This window comes from Diabrotica virgifera, chromosome 1 (genome assembly GCF_917563875.1).
Source record: "Diabrotica virgifera virgifera chromosome 1, PGI_DIABVI_V3a".
Lineage (NCBI taxonomy): Eukaryota > Metazoa > Arthropoda > Insecta > Coleoptera > Chrysomelidae > Diabrotica > Diabrotica virgifera.
In genome coordinates, this window is record NC_065443.1 from 51,191,430 (window position 1) to 51,211,328 (window position 19,899).

At 31.6% G+C, this 19,899-nt stretch overlaps 3 protein-coding genes across 5 annotated transcripts in view; 2 read left to right on the forward strand and 1 right to left on the reverse strand.

The window, feature by feature from the left end:
* The window catches only part of LOC114325539 (pantothenate kinase 3), a 187,916-nt gene that overhangs the window by 125,240 nt on the left and 42,777 nt on the right, over window positions 1-19,899 (reverse strand). The window lies entirely within an intron of this gene.
* LOC114325541 (NAD(P)H-hydrate epimerase) overlaps window positions 3,182-19,899 on the forward strand; it is a 78,888-nt gene continuing 62,170 nt past the window's right edge. The window contains exon 1 of the mRNA XM_028273617.2: window positions 3,182-3,311. The gene's annotated coding sequence lies outside the window, so the exon portion shown is untranslated. The remainder of the gene's footprint in view (window positions 3,312-19,899) is intronic.
* LOC126888180 (piggyBac transposable element-derived protein 4-like) lies at window positions 13,921-16,603 on the forward strand. The gene is made up of 2 exons (XM_050656175.1): window positions 13,921-13,996; window positions 14,525-16,603. Exons 1-2 carry the CDS (start codon window positions 13,924-13,926, stop codon window positions 16,507-16,509), a joined length of 2,058 nt encoding a protein of 685 aa, XP_050512132.1. The 5' UTR covers window positions 13,921-13,923; the 3' UTR covers window positions 16,510-16,603.

Here is a 19,899-nt window from a genome sequence, read left to right on the forward strand (position 1 = left end):
TTCAATGTGGCTAAAAGTCTTATATTTGTTTCACAACTAATAGGTCTGGATCCCGCGTATGAAAAAAAAGTTGATTAATAGTAAGCTGAAAATTTGTTAACAGCTTAAGGGTGTCTAGTTGAACAAACTTTGATATATGGGAACACTGGAACAGGGGACGTTTTAACTGTGGAACAGGTTCAAAATTTGGAACGGTCAGAACACGAAAACGGCACATTTATTTTGTCCGACAGAACAGACTTAAACTCTCCGAACAGAGATTAAACTCTCATGCAAAAATCAGACTGCTATTTATCACCTGTCATTATTCCTGTCATTTGACATATTCTACATGTTCCACTCATTAAAACGCCCATTTGGTGGCAAATAGCAGTCTGATTTTTGCATGAGAGTTTAATCTCTGTTCGGAGAGTTTAAGTCTGTTCTGTCGGACAAAATACATGTGCCGTTTTCGTGGTCTGACCGTTCCAAGTTTTTAACCTGTTCCACAGTTAAAACGTCCCCTGTTCCAGTGTTCCCATATATCAAAGTTTGTTCAACTAGACACCCTTAAACTATTAACAAATTTTCAGCTTGCTATTAATTAACTTTTTTTTCATACGCGGGATCCAGACCTATAAATACAATTATCCTACTTTTGACACAGTTTATAAAGAGAAAATTTTCCCTCTTGGTCTTGGTTATTTTTTGAGCACACCTCTTCACAAATTCTTGAACCTCATCAATATTGGAAGTAAGTCGACCAGGCATCATTTTTCGTCGATAATTATATATTTTTTCTTATGTAACTGACAACAATCGTAGTAATTGTTTCAGACAAATTAGCTGCAAGCGCTTGGCGTATAATTTTTGCTGGTTTTTCAATAATATTCTCCTTGGCTTGACGTTTACAATAGTTAGAAATAATTTTTCGATCTAACTTCTGACAATCTGGTTCATGATTATGTTGTAGGCTACTTCTAGATATTGTAAAAGTTGCACCAATAGTAAAAAATTTCGCACTACAAGTTGTTTTATCCTCCAGAACACTTCTTCACTTTTTAAAACTTTCACTTTATAAAAAATAAAATTTTCAAATACCACTACCGTGTAAGGTTTACCGCGATCACTTTCTATTAAACATGCCATTTTTGTCAAAATTCCAATTAGGACTAAAAATAATATAATATAATTAATTAATTACCTAAAAATAGGTACCTACTGTAATTTAATAGTAGATAAATAATTCAATTGAATGCCTTTTAGTGAAATCTACCTGAAATAACTGTTCGGTCTTGGTGAGGAAAATACCTGTGGGATTATGACATACCCTTCTAAACGCAGGTAAAAGATTATTTTGGTGAGGAAATTACACCCGCCGAAATTTTTTTGTGTAGCATGACGAACAATAGGTTCAAGAATATTATCTCAATATTAATTTTCTGTTAAAAATCATTTTCAATATGAACGAGATCAGTTCTAAACCCGATATCTCGAGGGCTGAGAACAATAAGGTTCCAAGCGCCACTTCACAAATTATTCAGGAAACAAATTCCTAATTTTAAACTGTCATAACTTCATTGTTTGAAGGACTGTAAATGTTAAAATTATTTTATACTACAGTGTGGTAAAATGCGACAACGCATCAAGTTAGATAATGTTATAAGTAAGATTCTAATGTGTGATTATGTAACATTTTACGACGTCTGCAGTGTACTTGGAACCTTAATGCACTATAAGCCTTGGTGCCATAAAACTTGGAACCTTATGGGATTATAAGATAAGCAGTTTTTATTTGATAAATACAGAAAATTTTAAATTTTCCAAAATATTGTTAGCGCAATTGATGAAATTAAGCGATACATTTCAAAATAAAGCGAATATATCGACGCCACCTACGAAAAGTATAACTCCGAAAAATGCCGTTAAGAGTAGAACTTTCGATGAACGCCGCGAAAAATATTATTTTCGATTATATGATTGTGAACATTATAATCCCTAATAAAGTGTTAGCGAAAAAATTTATTTTTTGAGGAGAATCAGCAAAAAACATCATTTCTGTTTGTGGGTCCACGAAAATTATAATTTCTAAAAAGTTCTCAGAAATAATTGTTTTCGTCGACAGAAACAAAAAGGGAAATAATTGTTTTCGTCGGCATCTATTATGAACTAAATCTTTTCGTTATAAATATTTTGGGAGTTATAATATTCGCGGACACGCATATAAAAAACAATTGTCTTGCCAACACTTATCAAAGAGTTATTTTTTCACTAGAAATGTATTAGGAATCACATTTTACATAGGTACCAGCGATATATTCTTAAATTGAAAATCATAACAAAAAACTAGAAAAAAATATTTTTCTTAAATTAAGCTTAAAAAAACAGAACTTGAAATGAAATTAAAAAAAACTTATATATTATATTATGTATTATGGAAAAATGTACGTAATTAAATTTATCTTTTTTTTATTGGATACATCACGAATCAACAAACCTCGCTTGGAACCTTATGGACCGAACCTGAAAATATCTCACGTACTTGAAACCATATTTTATTACTGCTTACACCGTCATCTACAAACAATTCAACGTATTTCAAATATGATTTTCGATGCAGAATTCTTTATTAAATATAATTCTTAAAAAAACCGATTTTGTACAAAATGTCGCTTGGAACCCTATGGTTCTTAACCCTCGATCTGTCAACTTCTTGAACGGTTGGCAACCTTGAACCGGTTGAACGTCTTGAACCCTCGTCTCGATACACCCTCGATCTTCATGAATCGGGTCATAGACCAAACCTAGATTCATTGGCGAAAATAATTTTTCGCAGACAGTTTGAGCAGAGACATAATTGCCATGAATGTTTTGAAGCTCACTTCTTAGATGGCTAGTAGTAAAATTGGGGTTCCTTCATGCCTGAAGTGAACAAAACTGTCATGTACCGGTGGTGTTGCTCTTGTTGGACCAGTGTGTCTTTCCCTTATATCATTAGTTTCTTAAAAATGCTGCTTTAATCGCCCTACAGTAATTTTGGTAGAATGCACAGCTTCTGCCACGTCACGAATATTCATACCACCCTGTATTATACCAATAGTTCGTAGAATTGTTTAGTTGTAGTTACAACCACAATAACAACAAAATTTACCTTTTTAAGATCAACAACAACACAAACCACAATAGTAAATTGTGATAAGATATTATGTCTAACCAATAATAAACAAATTTTATTTTAACAGAAAAATATTGCTTCTTGAAAGTAAACGACTTTCATTTCTTGTTCCCTAGACCATTTTGAGGTGTGTATTTTCTACTAAACAATCAGACATGTAAGTACATAGTAATATAGTATTAATAAATACATACATAATACACTGTGCGTCAGAGAAAACGGGCACCCCAAAAAATGGGTCATTTTTGATGTCACGTATCTCCTAAACCTCTTGTCCGATTTAAGTAATTTTTTTAATATGTTATAGCCTTATCCTTAATCCTTTAACAATATCGCTGTAATAATATTGTTGCTAAACAGGTAAATTTTCATTGTATGCCTTATACCGGGTGTACGAATCAAACTGTGTTTTTTTTTCTAAAAGTTCGCAACACCCTGTGGAGTATTCTAGCATTTATAAAATACTGAAATTAAAACCCAACATAGCCTCAGGTTTTCTTAACATTCTGTTTTTTTTTATTCATTCGCTTATGTTAGATAATACAAAAGTTAGGTACAGTCGGAAAAATGAAAGAATACCCATGAACGATCACATCAATCACTTATTTTGTATTTGCTGTCTTTTTCTATAAATAACCAACGTTTGTTATAGAAAAAGACAGCAAATACAAAATAACTGATTGATGTGATCGTTCATGGGTATTCTTTCATTTTTCCGACTGTACTTTAACAACTAGCCATGTTCTTCATCAGTACAGGGTGTTTCTAAATGAAGAGTACAGGGGAAAAACAAGGAATGTCACTTTTTCATTAATTTTGGCTTTTCTCGCCATGTGGTAGCAAAATTGAGTACTATCGACTAGGCTATCGATTCAGGACAGTAAACAAAAAAATCAGTCTATATAAATTTTCTAATACTCTGGGCTAATTAGCAAAATTCATGGAAAAGTTATTTACCAGCAATTTTATTGCTGGAATCGAATTATAAGATCCTATATATTAATAATATAGGTGTGCAAAGTCCGCAGATAGTGTGCTACTTTTTTTATAAACAAAATGGCGCCGACAAATCGTATTTTTTTCAATTATTGCTCTATAACTCCGAAGATTTTAACTTTACAACAAAAACACCCAAATAAAAATTCACCGCAATTAAATTCTGCATAGAGATATGTTTTTCACGATTTGCTCCGACGAAAATTTTCCTCGGAAAATGTGGGTTTTCCTAACAAAAACTATAATTTTCAAATAAAGTTTTAGGTAAGTAATTAATAATCAATAATTAAATAACTTAGTGACATCAAAGATTTCTTGGTATAGATTGTAATTCTAGAAGCCGGTGAAAATTAAACGAATATTTTAGCAACAATTCAATTGTTAATTAACAATTTACGATCGCAATAATAACCAAAATAATCATGATACATTGATCAAACTTATAAAGATTATAATGTTGAGATGCTTGTTTAATATTTTATCGACAAAATATAAATTTTTCTTTTTTTTTGCATAATCTTTAAATTTTGAAAAAAAAATAGTTATAATACGTAGTCTAATTAGTAAAGTACAAAGAAAGGTTATTTACCAGCAATTTTATTGCTTTAATCGAACTATAAGATCCTATATATTATTAATATAGGTATGCAAAGTCCACAGATAGTGTGCTACTTCTTTAATAAACAAAATGGCGCCGACAAATCGTATTTTTTTCAATTATTGCTCTATAACTCCGAAGATTTTAACTTTACATCAAAAATACTCAAATAAAAATTCACCCCAATTTAATTCTACATAGAGGCATGTTTTTCCCGATTTGCTCCGACGAAAATTTTCCTCGGAAAATATGTGTTTTCCCAACAAAATCTCGAATTTTCAAATAAATTTTTTGGGCCAGTAATTATTTATCAATAATTATATAGCTCGGTGAAATAAAAGCTTTCTTGGTATAGATTATAAATTCAGAAGCCGGTTAAAATGAAACTAATATTTTAGCAACAATTCAATTGTTAATTAACAATTTACAGTCGCAATAACAACCAAAATAATCATGAGACATTGATCAAACTTAGAAAGATTATAAAGGTGTGATGCCTATTTAATATTTTGTCGACAAAATATAAATTTTTCATTTTTTTTGCATAATCTTTAAATGTTTAAAAAAATTGTTACAAACAAATTAACATTTCTTAGAAATTGTTTATTATATTCTAATTTTAAAAAATACTTAAAATGCGTATTTCATAGGTCTTGAAAATGAATGCTTTAAAAAAAATTTCCAACCATTTGCAAAAAAGTTAGGAAACAGCAAAATAAATATACGATATCTCTATTGTTTATAATTTGTTTTAATTGTTTCAAAGCTTAAAAGTGAGTCTATGGTACAATCTAATTACTCACAAAGAATGTCAAAAATTAGTGCAATGGTTATATTTTAATCAAAGATTAAAAATACTTTTTTTTTGTAATTTTTAGCGCGAAAGTAGGCTTGATACAGAGCCGGAGATAAAATGTTCACTCGAAGCGACTGACACGCGCGAGTTGTTTATGTGGGCGGGTAGCTACGGTACTGTACAGTGGCGGATCCAGGGGGGGGCGATGGGGGCGATCGGCCCCCCCTCTCAACCCAAGTGATTTTTTTTTAATTATAATATAAAGATTACAAAAACATTCATTTATTTTTTCAAATGGATAATTATACAGTTTTAAAATTACAATATTATATGAATTATGACTTACATATAAATATATTTTATTAGTATGGGCTTGGCTAAAACGGGCCAGTGACGCCAGTGTTTTTGGAAATGAGTAATTTATAATCCTTATATATTATTAAGAATTAAAAATGATCACAATAAGCATATTTAAAAAAATATGTAATCCTATATACTGTGAACGCATACTTAAGCATCTCCAAGTATAATTATAAAATCGTTTGCAGATAACAGATTCGCTGAAAATCTCTCGAAAATTGCGCGCCTAGCAAAAACTATATTAATTCGCCGAAAATATAAATATGTTCAGACGCCGCGCCGATTTAGCTGACCACGAAAAAAGAACACCCTTAACGCCTTAACCCTTATTAATTATTAGTATAGTAATTAGTGTATTTTGGGTATCGCTGCAAGTAACATCTCTAATACTGATTCGTACAGATCTTAGTTTGTAAAATGTTAGCGTGATTAATAGTATTTTGAGTTTCTTCTTCTTTTTTTATATTAATATAGTTTGTGATTTACGAAGAGTTATAAGATGTCAAATAAACGAAAGGAATCAGAAGCTTCTACCGATAACTTAAAAAGTGAAAAATTCAAATTTCGCAATATAACTGATTATTTTTTTAAAAATCAACGTAATTTGGGTAATAATATTAATAGTAATTATGATAATAAATATGTACAAGGTACATCTTATCAGATAGATCATACTATGAGACCTACTGATCTTGGATCCAATTTTTAAGTTCTGAGAGCATTCAAAACAAGTCATGCGATTTTTCAGTGTGTCCGATAAAAATCAACGATGATGCAGTAAATACCAATTCTACTTTCGAGAGTTTTATGGAAAAAGGTATGTCTTATATGCATGAAATGTATGTCTTATATATTATATAAGTTTATTTTATATCACGTTTGACAGAAGTGAGTATTTGTACACGAGTACGATAGATAGTCATTTAGGCTACGGCTCCACGGGCGAGAAATTGACGCTAGCAGTAGCAGTAAAATGAACTTAAGGTTCCGCGGAATCAGCGTTGCCACATTTTATTTACGAAATCTACTGCATGTTTGGTCAAAATCTACTAAAATCTACTAAATCAAAAACTAAAATCTACTAAATAAAAAACTAAAATATACTAAGACTTTATTAACATATTTGTATAAATAATTTATGATTTTTTTATAATAAAAACAACAGCTATAATTAGAAATTTATGTGAATTTGATGGCAGTAATCGATAATTTATTTAAGTGAACTTAAATTTTTTTTGTTAATTATTAAAAATATTGCACAAAATGTACGTTACTATTAATTAAATTTATGTCAAAAAGTGAAATTCAGTAGTATTTTGTAATTATATCCATATAAAACAAATCAAAACTTTACCGTTTTAGTAATTATTGAATATTGATAACTATCGATTAAAAATCGAAGGCGGCCATCATGTAAAAGTCATCTGTCATTTGTCATATGAAATTTTTATTTTGTCTATAATTTAAAAAATCTTAAATTGTAAATTACAAATGTAAGTAAATTCCACTTCAGGAATTAATGTCTAAAATTCTAATTAAAACATTCTTAAATTGTTAATGTAAGTAAATTCCACTTATACAATAATTTTACAGCACAAAATAACTATAATATTGACCAAATAGAGGTTATGTTTATATTTATATGTTTACTAACAAACAACAAAGAGCCGAAGACGAAGGAAGAGGAAGGAAGTCGGAAGCCATTTCCGGTTGTTTTTTGTTTCACACTAGGGTGGTACGAAAAAAGTCAAGTTGATAATTTCGTATCGCTATAGTGCGGAAAAGTTGCGATTGGTAATTACAAGAAAAACAAAAAAATAATTCCTACTTCCTGATAATAATTCCTGACTTGCTTCCATACAGTCATGATGTGAACTTGTCAGATAGAGCTCATTGGTACCTCGGGCGAAAAACATTGGATATCTTAATCATCCATGTTATAATTCACATCTTAGTCATATGTTCCGATGACGGATCAATTGTAAAGGGTTTTTACCCTGTTATTTTTACTTTGGTGGCTTGCATGTAGATTCTAAGATTGCACTGATGATGATCGGTCAACCGATTGAAAACTAGTTCTGTCTTTGATGTAGCCCTGATAGGGATTTTAACAAATATACCTTTTATAAAGGATTTTATGTTTTTGTAATGGTATACAGCCAACTACAGGAAATTTTTCCTCGTGGATTTAAAAAAATAATTATTCAAATCGGACTTTATCTTCCGATCCCGCAACGGACCTAAAGGTTATGAAAAAAAAAAAAAAAAATTTTACCTTTTTTCAAAAATTTTTATTTATCCGTCGAGTACGTTTTATTTATCGCTATAGTAAAATTTATTTAAACATTGCATGGTTGAGTACTAAAAAAATTGTTTTACGCATTTAACGGATATTTTCCGATCCCACAAGATCAATCAAAATCTATAAAAATTTGAAATTTTTTATGATTTGGAAAAATTAAAAAATATTCAGTTTTTTCATTTTTTTTGTTACATTGTGAAGCTCTTCGCTTGTTTAGATACTGTATGACAATATTTAAACAACCCAGATCTCAAAACGAGGGGGTGGTTGCACTTCTAGCTCCACACGCACCCTTCTCTCCAACCAACCAATGACTGTGTGTTTTTACATTATTTACACATGTACATTGCTGTTTCATCTGTTTGTCTCCAGCTTTCAAACACCAACTTTGAATTGTGATTTCTTGGTAAAATCTGGCAGCATTGACCTTGATTTAACTGTTGTCCTAATGCATCCATCTCTTGGTTGAGGCCCACATACATTAGAATTAGACGATACTAACTTCCGTGGACAACTTTAGACACCGCTCATCAGCTGGCTTATGGCAGGGATAGTTTTGTACATTCCAGTCTGACATGTCGCCCGATGTAATACAAGGAGTTATATCTTCATTTGAAACTCTTCGAGGAAGTGGTGGAAAAGATAGTTTTGCAACATTCCAGTCTATTATTTTAGTTTAGTCCTGTGCTTCAAAATTTCAAGTAGTAGGGAGAAAGGAAACATATTAGAGAGATAGGGCCAAGGCCAAGGAGAGTGTTAAAAGCCGGACAGGCTAAAGCCAAGGGCAAAAGTATTAGAAATTTCATCCCTCTCACTTTAAATTTTCAAGCACAGGACTACACTGAAATAATAGACTGGAATGTTACAAAACTATCTTCTCCACCAGTTCTTCGAAGAGTTTCAAATGAAGATATAACTTCTTGCATTACATCGGGAGACATGACAGACTGGAATCTACAAAACTATCCCTGCCACATGCAAGCTGACGAGCGGTGTCTAAAGTTGCTCACGGAAGCATCGTTTAATGCTAATGTATGTGGGCCCCAATCAATAGATGGATTCATCAGGAAAACATTTAAATCAAGGTCCATGCTGCCAGATTTATCAAGAAATCACAGTACAAAGTTAATGTTTAAGAGCTGGACACAAACAGATGAAAAAGAAATGTAAATATGTAAATAATGTAAAAAACACATACTCATTGGTTGGTTGCAGAGAGGGGTGCGTGTTGAGCTAGAACTGCAACCACCCGCTGCTCGTTTTGAGTTCTGGGTTGTTTAAATATTGTCATACAATATCTAAACAAGCGAAGAGCTTCACAATTTAACAGAAAAATGAGATAACTAAATGTTTTTTAATTTATCAAAATCATCAAAAATTTCAAATTTTTATAGATTTTGATTAACCTTGCGGGATCGGAAGATATTCGTTAAATGCGAAAATCAATTTTTTTTATTACTCTACCATGCAAACTGTAAATAAATTTTACTATAGCGATAAATAAAACGTACACGAAGGATAAATAAAATTTTATTGAAAAAAGGTAAAATTTCATTTTGTTCATAATCTTTAGGCCTGTTGCGGGATCGGAAGATAAAGTTCGATTTGAATAATTATTTTTCCACCTACCTCTACCGAAAGTATACTTTTCCAGACCTGGTTGTAGGGAGCAAAGTTGTACTTTTCCTCCCTAGGAAATATTTCCTCCCGAGGAAAATATTTTTCCTCCCTAGGGAGGAAAAGTAAAAGTGACGTCATGGTATTTCATTCATGAAATATAACTTATTGACGCCCTGTACAATATCTATTTTCTATTACGAAGTATCTATACATTGTAACGTTTATTTATAAAACACCCTGTATTTTGCAGAATGGTAAAAAATAGTAAATTGTTATTTTGATTTAACAATGTTTACATTAATAATTTGACTTATATTTGACAGTTGACAGTTATATTGTACATACTTATTAGTTTTAATTCTAATAAATTTTGTTGGTTAGTTACATAAATAAATTAAGTAAAAATAAAAAAAATTACTTGTTATTTGAGGAAGGTGGAAAAACCATATGTATAACATGGGAGTAAAGTGTCTTTTCCTCCCTTGAATGATTACTGCCCTCCGCTACGCGTCGGGCAGTAAACTTCATTCTCGGGAGGAAAAGTTACACTTTCCTCCCTTGTTATACAAATAGCTATTTTGTTTTTCTTGTAATTACCAATCGCAACTTTTCCGCACTATAGCGACACGGAATTATCAACTTGACTTTTTTCGCACCACCCTATTTCACACGTGCCACGTGCTAGTGACGATGAAAGAAAAGCGACGTTGTCAGCTTTTTTTTGGAACAAGAAAGCGAAAGCTTTCTGTTCTATGTTCTATGAAAATGTTGAAATCTACCAAAAATCTACTAAAAAATATTGCCTACTAGAATTCTTACAAAAATGTCAAAAATCTACCAAAAAAGTAGAAATCTACTAAATGTGGTAACGCTGCGCGGAATGGAATGGGAGTAGCCGAACTGAACCGACTACGCACAAGTCCTGTAGTCGGTACAGTTCGGCTATTCCCATTCCGTTCCGCGGAACCTTAAGTTCATTTTACTGCTACTGCTAGCGTCAATTTCTCGCCCGTGGAGCCGTAGCCTTATGTCGCGCCTGTCGCGGGATGCAATCATCCACATATAAAATTATGGTAATAAATTAAATTTTAAACTTCGTATGGGAAAGTACATCATGTGACACCTCATGTCCAATGCTTTTTAAAGGCATTCATTTTTTTTATAATCCTGAGAAAACTAATAAGTATTTTTGAAAAATTTAAACGCAAAATGCAAGATTACATTATTACCGAGGGTCGAAAGTCCCTGAAAACTTCTATAATGTTTATTTTAATAAGTTACAGGGGTGAAGAAAAGAGAAAATTGAGTGTGATTTTTAACACGTTGACGGACAGTGCGTCAAATGTATAAGCAAGTGTTGTGACACTATAGGTATTTTGCAAAGTAGAATAGGGGAAAATGCAACGTCTATAGACGTTGTGTCACATTACATCAATGGAAATTAGACGTCTATAGACGATCTGTCCGTCAGAGTGTTAATTTAAAATATATCATTCAAAAGAAACTTTTTGTTTATCCTAATGGACCTTTGGCCCTCGGTAATGATGTAATATTTTCTTCTGTGTTTACATTTTTCAAAGGTTCTCGTATTAGTTTTCTCAGGATTCGAAAAAAAAAGTGCGTTTAAAAAGCATTTGACCAAAATTTTGCGCATGTACGTATTATACATTTTTGTAATCAGTATTTCAAACGATTTTAAATGAGGTGTCACATGACATACTTTCCCATTACGAAATAAAATTAAAACTATTATATATTTCGACATGAATTTTTTTGCATTGAAAAAAGTAAAGTATTTTGATTTTTTGAAAATTACATTCGGTTAATTCATTATTAACTTTCCGAAACTAATGTAAGTTGTTAACTTATAAAAGTTTCATATTGTAGGTTTTTTTAAATTTCAATGATAATTCTCTACATATATTTATTTTTATTTCATCAACTTTATATATAGGGTGTCCCAACCCAAAAGTAGCGAAACCGTTGAATATTTCGCGAAATGAACATCGGACCGAAAAAATGAAAAATATATGTGTTCAATAATTTTTAAAAATCTATCAAATGATACCAAACACGACCCCCTACTCAACCCCTTGGAAGTGGGATGGGGGTAAAAATATTTAATGGAGACCCCCCAGTTTTAATTGCAGATTTGTATTTCTAAGTAAGCAACTTTTATTCGGGACATTTTTTCGAATTCTGGATAGATGGCGCTATAATCTGAAAAACGATTTAGCGTGATACCATAGGTAATTTATAGAAATTGTTTAATATCTATAGAAACACCCTCTCAAATGAAAAATCAAAAAACACAAGTTGAATATTTTTCAAAATCCTATCGAATAATCGAATGCCACCAAACACGACACAGTGTTATTCGATAGGTTTTTGAAAAATATTAAACATGTGTTTTTTAGTTTTTCATTTGGAAGTGTATTTCTCGAGACAGACTATTTCTATATTATTCTATTTCTATGGAATAGAAAAAATGTCTCGAATAAAAGTTACTTACTTTTACGTAAGGAATCCAATTCTGAAATAAAAACTGTGGGTTTCCAATTCGATTTTAAAATTGAGCCCCACCCCACCACCAGGGGTTGGAGTGGGGGTCGTATTTGGTGTCATTCGATAGATTTTTAAAAATTACTGAACAGGTATTTTTCAGTTCTTCGATCCCATTTTCATTTTAGCCAATCGGCCCCCCCTCTTAACGATGCTGGATCCGCCGCTGGTACTGTATTATTCTACTTTCGCGCGTGTAAATTACAAAAAAATATATTTATAATCTTTAATTAAAATATAACCATTAAGCTGATATTCGATATTGTTTTATAAATAATTAGCTTGTACTCTAAACTCACTTCTACGCTTTGAAAGAATTTGAAAAAATTATTAACACCGTAGTAATCGTATGTTTACTTTGCTGTTTCATAACTTTTTTGCAAATGGTTGCAAAAAAGTTTTAAAGCATTCATTTTCAAGATATTTGAAATGCGCATTTTAGCTATTTTTTAAAATTATAATATAATAAAAACTTTCTGAGAAACGTTAATTTGTTTATAACTATTTTTTTTAAACATTTAAAGATTATGCAAAAAGATAAAAAATTTATATTTTGTCGACAAAATGTTAAATAGGCATCTCATCTTTATAAGATTTCAAAGTTTGATCAGTGTATCATAATTATTTTGGTTATTATTGCGACCGTAAATTATTAATTAACAATTGAATTGTTGCTAAAATATTCGTTTAATTTTCACCAGCTTCTGGAACTATAATCTAAACCAAGAAGGCTTTTAAGTCACCAAATTATTTAATTATTGGTAAATAATTACTTATCTAAAACTTTATTTGAAAATTAAAGATTTTGTTGGGAAAACCCGCATTTTTCGAGGAAAATTTTCGTCGGAGCAGATCGGGAAAAACACGTCTCTATGCAGAATTTAATCACGGTGAATTTTTATTTGAGTGTTTTTGTTGTAAAGTTAAAATCTTCGGAGTTCTAGAGCAATAATTGAAAAAAACACGATTTTCGGGCGCCATTTTGTTTATAAAAAAAGTAGCACACTATCTGAGGACTTTGCATACCTATATTATTAATATATAGGATCTTATAATTCGATTCCAGCAATAAAATTGCTGGTAAATAACTTTTCCCAAAAATGGCCTATTCTCCGATAATCAGCCCAGACTATAAGCATTTGTATCCAGTCGAAGGACCAGGATTGTCCGCACGCCACTGGACAAAAATAAGGAACATTAGCAGCTCTTTGGTGCATTATTAAAAACAGGTTGACTGCCCATGTATAAATAAAAAAAATTGCCCCATATGCCAAGCACATATTAATATTAAACATGCCTTTCTGAAATAATTACTCTTTATTTAAATAAAAAAAAATTCAGAATAATGAAAATTTTTCAAAAAAACCGTTAGCGGGCGTATGCGCCCGCCCGGGCACAGGCGGCATATTTATGCCCGTGGTGCCAGCGGGCGTCGTACTGGCGGTCGCTTATATTCGAGTCTGAACTTGTCAAACAGAGAAGTGCCACAGTGCCAGACCAGACTACTCAGTATATCTTTGACTGTTGTTTGATGTATGTGTTGTGTAACAATGAGTAAACGAAGCAGAAAAATTGTTGAACTTGCTTTGAGAGATGCTGAAATGTCAGGTAATAACGATATTCATTTTTGAAATAGATATTATTTTTTTGAAATCCACGGATTTTTAATTTTTTTGTTATGGTTCTTTTTATGAGGATTTTTCAGTGCGCCACTAACGATAGAAAAAAAGGTAAGTCCGTGATAATATATATTTTAGTGACATGCCATTTTAGTTAAATCTGACAGTTGTCAAATTTTATTTGCAATTGGGCATAAAAACAAATCAATTGTCTTTATTGCATTTATAATATGGTATTTTCTTTGATTTGTATATTCTTATAAATATAAATTGTACAGATTATATTCGTAGATATATTATATAATTAGTAAATAAATTGTTTTCGATTATAGCGTCATCTATCGACAACTAGAATAATCACAGAACTAGAATAATTACCAAAGTAATCACCGACGTGCCTTTTTTTCTGTCATATACAACTTAATGCGTTAGAAAGTTACCGAAAAACTGTGTCGCACTGAAAAATGCTCATGAGAAAAAGCATAGTTACTATATTTCGTATTTTTTATTATTTCAGGTGACGAATCTGACCCCTTTAGTTCACTTGATTCCGATCTTGATCCCATGTTTTTGCCAACCAGTGATGAAGAAATATTATCCAGTTCAGATTTCTCAGACATAGAAGCATCTTCAGACATGTTTTCTCAGAAAATAACATTGTCCAAACCCAAGTCAAATATTAAACGCAAATTGCAATCATCCAAAATCACTTCAAAGAAATTGTGTACGAGGAATGTTTTGGAACAACCAAGCTGTTCTACATCACTTTTGCCCGATGATGCCTCTGAGGAGGAAGAAGAAGTTGCTGATGCTACAGCCACAATTCCATTTACAGCAACAGACGACAATATGTTATCTAAAAATTTGGAAAGGGAACAGAACAATATTTCATCTGAACAATTGGAAGAATTTTTTGATGTTGAAACTTTAGCTCAAACTCAATTAGCAGATACTGACGATATCCAGGAAAATGAGGTTGGAGCAAATCAAAATGTTCTAGAACATACGTGGACGCAGCCAATTGGAAATCATCACGAATTTGAATACTCTGCGGAAGATGGATTATGTGGCAATTACGCTGCAATCCTTATAAATGATTTATCGCCTTATAAGTGTTTTCGTACTTTCGTTGATGATGAAATAATTGACGAGATTGTAAATCAAACAAACTTATATGCTACTCAAATATTGTGTGATTCCAACGATATTACCAATGATTCAAGACTACAGAGATGGGTTCCGACCGATAAAAAAGAAATGATTAGATTTCTTGGTATAGTTGCTTACATGGGTCTGGTAAAAATGCCTTCTTTGGAAAAGTATTGGAGCAACGACGACCTATATAAAAATGTTATTATACCAAAAACTATGTCCCGAAATAGATTTCAGCTGCTTCTTAGAATGTGGCACTTTTCGGATAATGAAAGATGTCCAGAAGGAGATCGTTTATTCAAGGTGCAGCCATTACTAGAAAAACTTATCAAAAATTTTCAAAAAGTTTATACTCCAGGTCGAACATTTTGTGTAGATGAGTCTATCGTTCCATTTCAAGGAAGATTGATATTCAAACAATATATTCCCCAGAAAACGCACAAATACGGAGTAAAACTTTTTAAATTATGCGGTGGCAATGGATATACATGGAATCTACGCATATATGCTGGAAAGGAAACAAGGGAGGGCAACGCTTCTGTACCAACTAACATTGTCATTAATCTCTCAAAGGACCTACTAAATTCAGGACGAACTATTATTGCTGATAACTATTATACAAGTCTTGAACTAACAAATATTTTGTTGGAAAATAAAACACATTATATTGGTACATTGAGAGCTAACCGGCGTGGAAATCCGAAAGATGTCATACTCAAAAAGTTAAAAAGAGGGGAAGTATTTGGACAGGAAAACGAAAAAGGTGTATGCGTCTTGAAGTGGAAAGATAAGAGGGATGTTCTTCTTCTCACTACTAAGCACACTACAGAAACCGTAGCCATACAGCGACGCAGTGGTGTGGTTCATAAACCGAAGGCAATAATTGAATATAATAAAGGAAAGTCATCTATTGACCAATCTGATCAAATGACCTCTTATAATTCATCGTTAAGAAAATCACTAAAGTGGTATCGAAAACTAGCGATAGAATTCATTCTGGGGACAGCGGTTGTAAATTCTCACATAATATACAACCAACTTGCTAACAAAAAAGTAAAAATTACAGAGTTTCGGGAAGAATTAGTGAGATCCCTGCTAACTTATGATGAGATAAATGATGATGAAAGTGAAACAACACAATCGACGTCAACGAAATCAGCACAAATTCATAAGCTACTTAAAAAAGAAGGGCCTTTTAATAAAGCCAGAAGATATTGTAGAGGCTGTTATGCAAAAAAACTTCGTGGAGAAATATCCAAAAATCGTGTAAAAAAAGTTGTGACCTATTGCGATATTTGCGAGGACAAGCCTCACTTTTGTTTGGATTGTTATAATATACATTCAAAGTAGTTATATTAATTTGTTCATAGTATAATGTAGCCTTTTTTCTTGTGTGTAGTAGATTTACTTTAATTTTTTATTAAAAAATAAAAATAAATAAAAATTGTAGTTTTCTTCAATATTTGTCTAGCAATTCTATAACTCGCATTTATATGCGAGCCTTGTATGCCACAGCGGTCGTATACTGTATCTAAAACCATTCTAAATAAGACCGCTGGCAAATATAGACATACAATTTTGTCGAGTGCATAGCGGGCGTATACGCCCGCCGGGGCATATCGGGAAAATTAGGTAGCGGGCGTATACGCCCGCCCTGGCAGTCAACCTGTTAATAAGTTAATATAGATTCATATTATATTAAGATTATAGAATCAGAATTGCTAGAATTCTACTAAGAAACTCCTAAGTAGTTTTTAGGTATCATAAGAATTAAACGTTTATTGGTGTTTATCTCAATATTAGTCCATTCTTTGACGGTTTTTGAGGTAAATTTTAAAGGACCGCTTGGATTGACTTGAAATTTGGCATACATATAGATATAGATAATATGTTAAAGAAAAAAAAATATTGTGCCTATGTGTGCTCTTGCTCTGGGGGTGGGTACCACCCCTTCTCGGGGGTGGAAATATTTAACCTCAAAATATCATCAGAAATCGATAGACATTTCAATTCTCAGTAAAAAATGTTATATACGACTTTTTCGGTAAATTGATATTTAGCAAGTTATTCACGATCGAAATTGATCATTTCCTACATGCAAAATGCATGTTTTTGAGTAGATTTTAAAAAATAACTCGAAAATTATGCATTTTTACGAACAAGTCATTAGAATAAAAAAACCTTTTAAATTAATGAATTGAGTGGTGTTCTTTAAAATATTATAGCAATAACACTACCTAAGTTACAGCTTACTTAAAATCGGGGTTTTTCGAATTAATCTTGAATCAAACATTTTATCATTAAATAGCGCGAAAAATATAGATTTTTGGAAAAAAATTATGAAGACTTCTTTTAAAGATTTTACTGATACCTTTAAAAGGTGCTACGATAAAAGTGATTTGGATAAAAATGGCTGAGTTATTAAACAAACAAAACGATTATGTCATTGAAAAAACAAAAAAATAATTACTTAAGTCGATGAATTTTCCACAAAAATAAACATTAACATTATTCCATATACAATTAGCTTTATTTATAAACTGACTACGTGTTCTGAGATTTTAACCGGTTTAAAGTGCTTAGATTTGATAAAAAAATTCAATTTAGTATTATATGATTTTTTGATATTTTATAAATTTTTCCATTTTTTCAAAATTACTTGGAAACTAAAAGAAATTTGAAAAATATATATGAATACTAAAATGTAGTATTTTTCATACTGAAACTTTTTCAGTTTTTTCGATGTCTCTATGGTAAACACTGAGTGAGATATTTATATTTTAAGTTTGCACGTAAGGGTGAGAAGCAGTTTTATAAGCTCTTTGAATCGCATGCTTTAAAAATCAAAGACCTTCAGTAAGTCCAACTTTTGATAACTTTTAGCACTTACAATTCCCGACAAAATAAGCTTTGAAACAATGAAATATCTTAAAAATTGCAGAAGTTATCGTTAAAAAACCGCTAAGCTATTAAATTTTCAGCTTGGTATTAATCGACTTTTTTGGTACGTGGGATCCAGGTCTACAAGTAAAGTAACTTGTGAAGCGATAACGATTAATTTCAAAAGGGACCAACTTTATTTTGAGCGTAATTTGCTTACATTTAATGCTAAAAATTAAAAAAAATAAATAAAAAAATAAAAATAAAAAAATAAAAATAAAACTTTCTTAAAAACTTCTGATAAATTTTCTCTAAAGAGTGCTTCATTTTTTGGATATTTCACGTCGAAATGTTCGATTTGGAATTTCACGAATAAAAACCTACTTTTCATTAGCTACAACTCTAGTTCTACTAGCTTTCCAAACTTCATACATGCACAGATTTTTTCAGTTTTTCATAATCTATATTTCTGCTCCGAATATTTTTTCGATAAAATAGTTACTTTTTCAGTTATTTGCGAAAAACCGTCTAACAACGTGGTTCATTTGTTGAAAAATGAACATATTCACTCGCTAATAACTCGAAAAGTATTGACTTAAAGAAAAAACTCTATAGAACAAAAGTTGCTTAAAATTAGTCAGTTTATCAATTTCCGGACTTATTTTGGACCTATATTTTTTCACCCCCGAGAAGGAGTGAAACTCACCCCCAGGGCAAAAGCACACATCGGTACTATATTAATTTGTTTTCTTTGACTTATTAGCTAAGTGAATGCCAAATTTCATGTCAACCCAAGCGGTTGTTTAAAATTCACAGGATTTGCAATATTTTACCGTAAGTGAATGATCTAATGTGAATGATCTAATAAATGTCTTTGTAGGGGTAGTTTATTAGGGTTGAAAATATTAAATACTTAATACACTAAATTACGAACCTAAAATAAAGTTTAAATCCCTACAAAATGCATCATTACCTAATTTAAAGTTACAAATTATTTTTTTTATACAAATTCTTATTTAGAGGGTAGTTTTTAAGGGTTTACAACTATAAAATACATTTCAATATGAGAAACAATCAAATTCCTATATTAAGCATACTATTTAACATACCTCACATAATTTGGATTTAAATAACGCTTAAATATATGCTGTTTTTATTTATTGGTAAAAAAGGGTAGTTTTCACCCCTTAAAAATAAAAAGCACACATTGTCGTCATATCACTTTTGAAGAGGAGGGAAGATGAGCTTATTTGCAAAATTTCATCTAAGTCGGAGCGGTTCTTTAGAGGTTTTGCAATATTTTACCGTTAAAGAACGTACTATATGTATAAAATGCGGCATTCCTTGTTTTCCCTGTACTCTTCAAATAAGTGCGACAAACTTTAAGGGACAATTCTGCATGAAAAAATAATGACCGTTTGCTATATAAACATATATCCGCAAAAGCTTCGTTTCCGAGATACGGGATGTTGAATTTTTTCTTACAAACTGACGATTTATTTATTGCCCTAAAACCGGTTGAGATATGCAAATGAAATTTGATGGGTTTTAAGACGTAGTTATTGCACATTTTTTGACATACAATTAAGAATTTTATATTCACCATTGGCGTGCATACTGGTAATATGCTCGGTCATATTAACAGCAGAGGTGAAAACCCTGATTGAAAAATCGATGGTACGACACTATGGGACAGAATAATACAGATATACGACTGAGATGTAAGGTAAACAATATTAATAATTATGGAAGAAACAGAACAGTAAAATGGAACGACCATCTAAGTCGAATGACAACAAATAGGGAAATAAGGACGGCTAGAGACGGTTCCCAATAGGAAGACGATCAGTGGGAAGACCA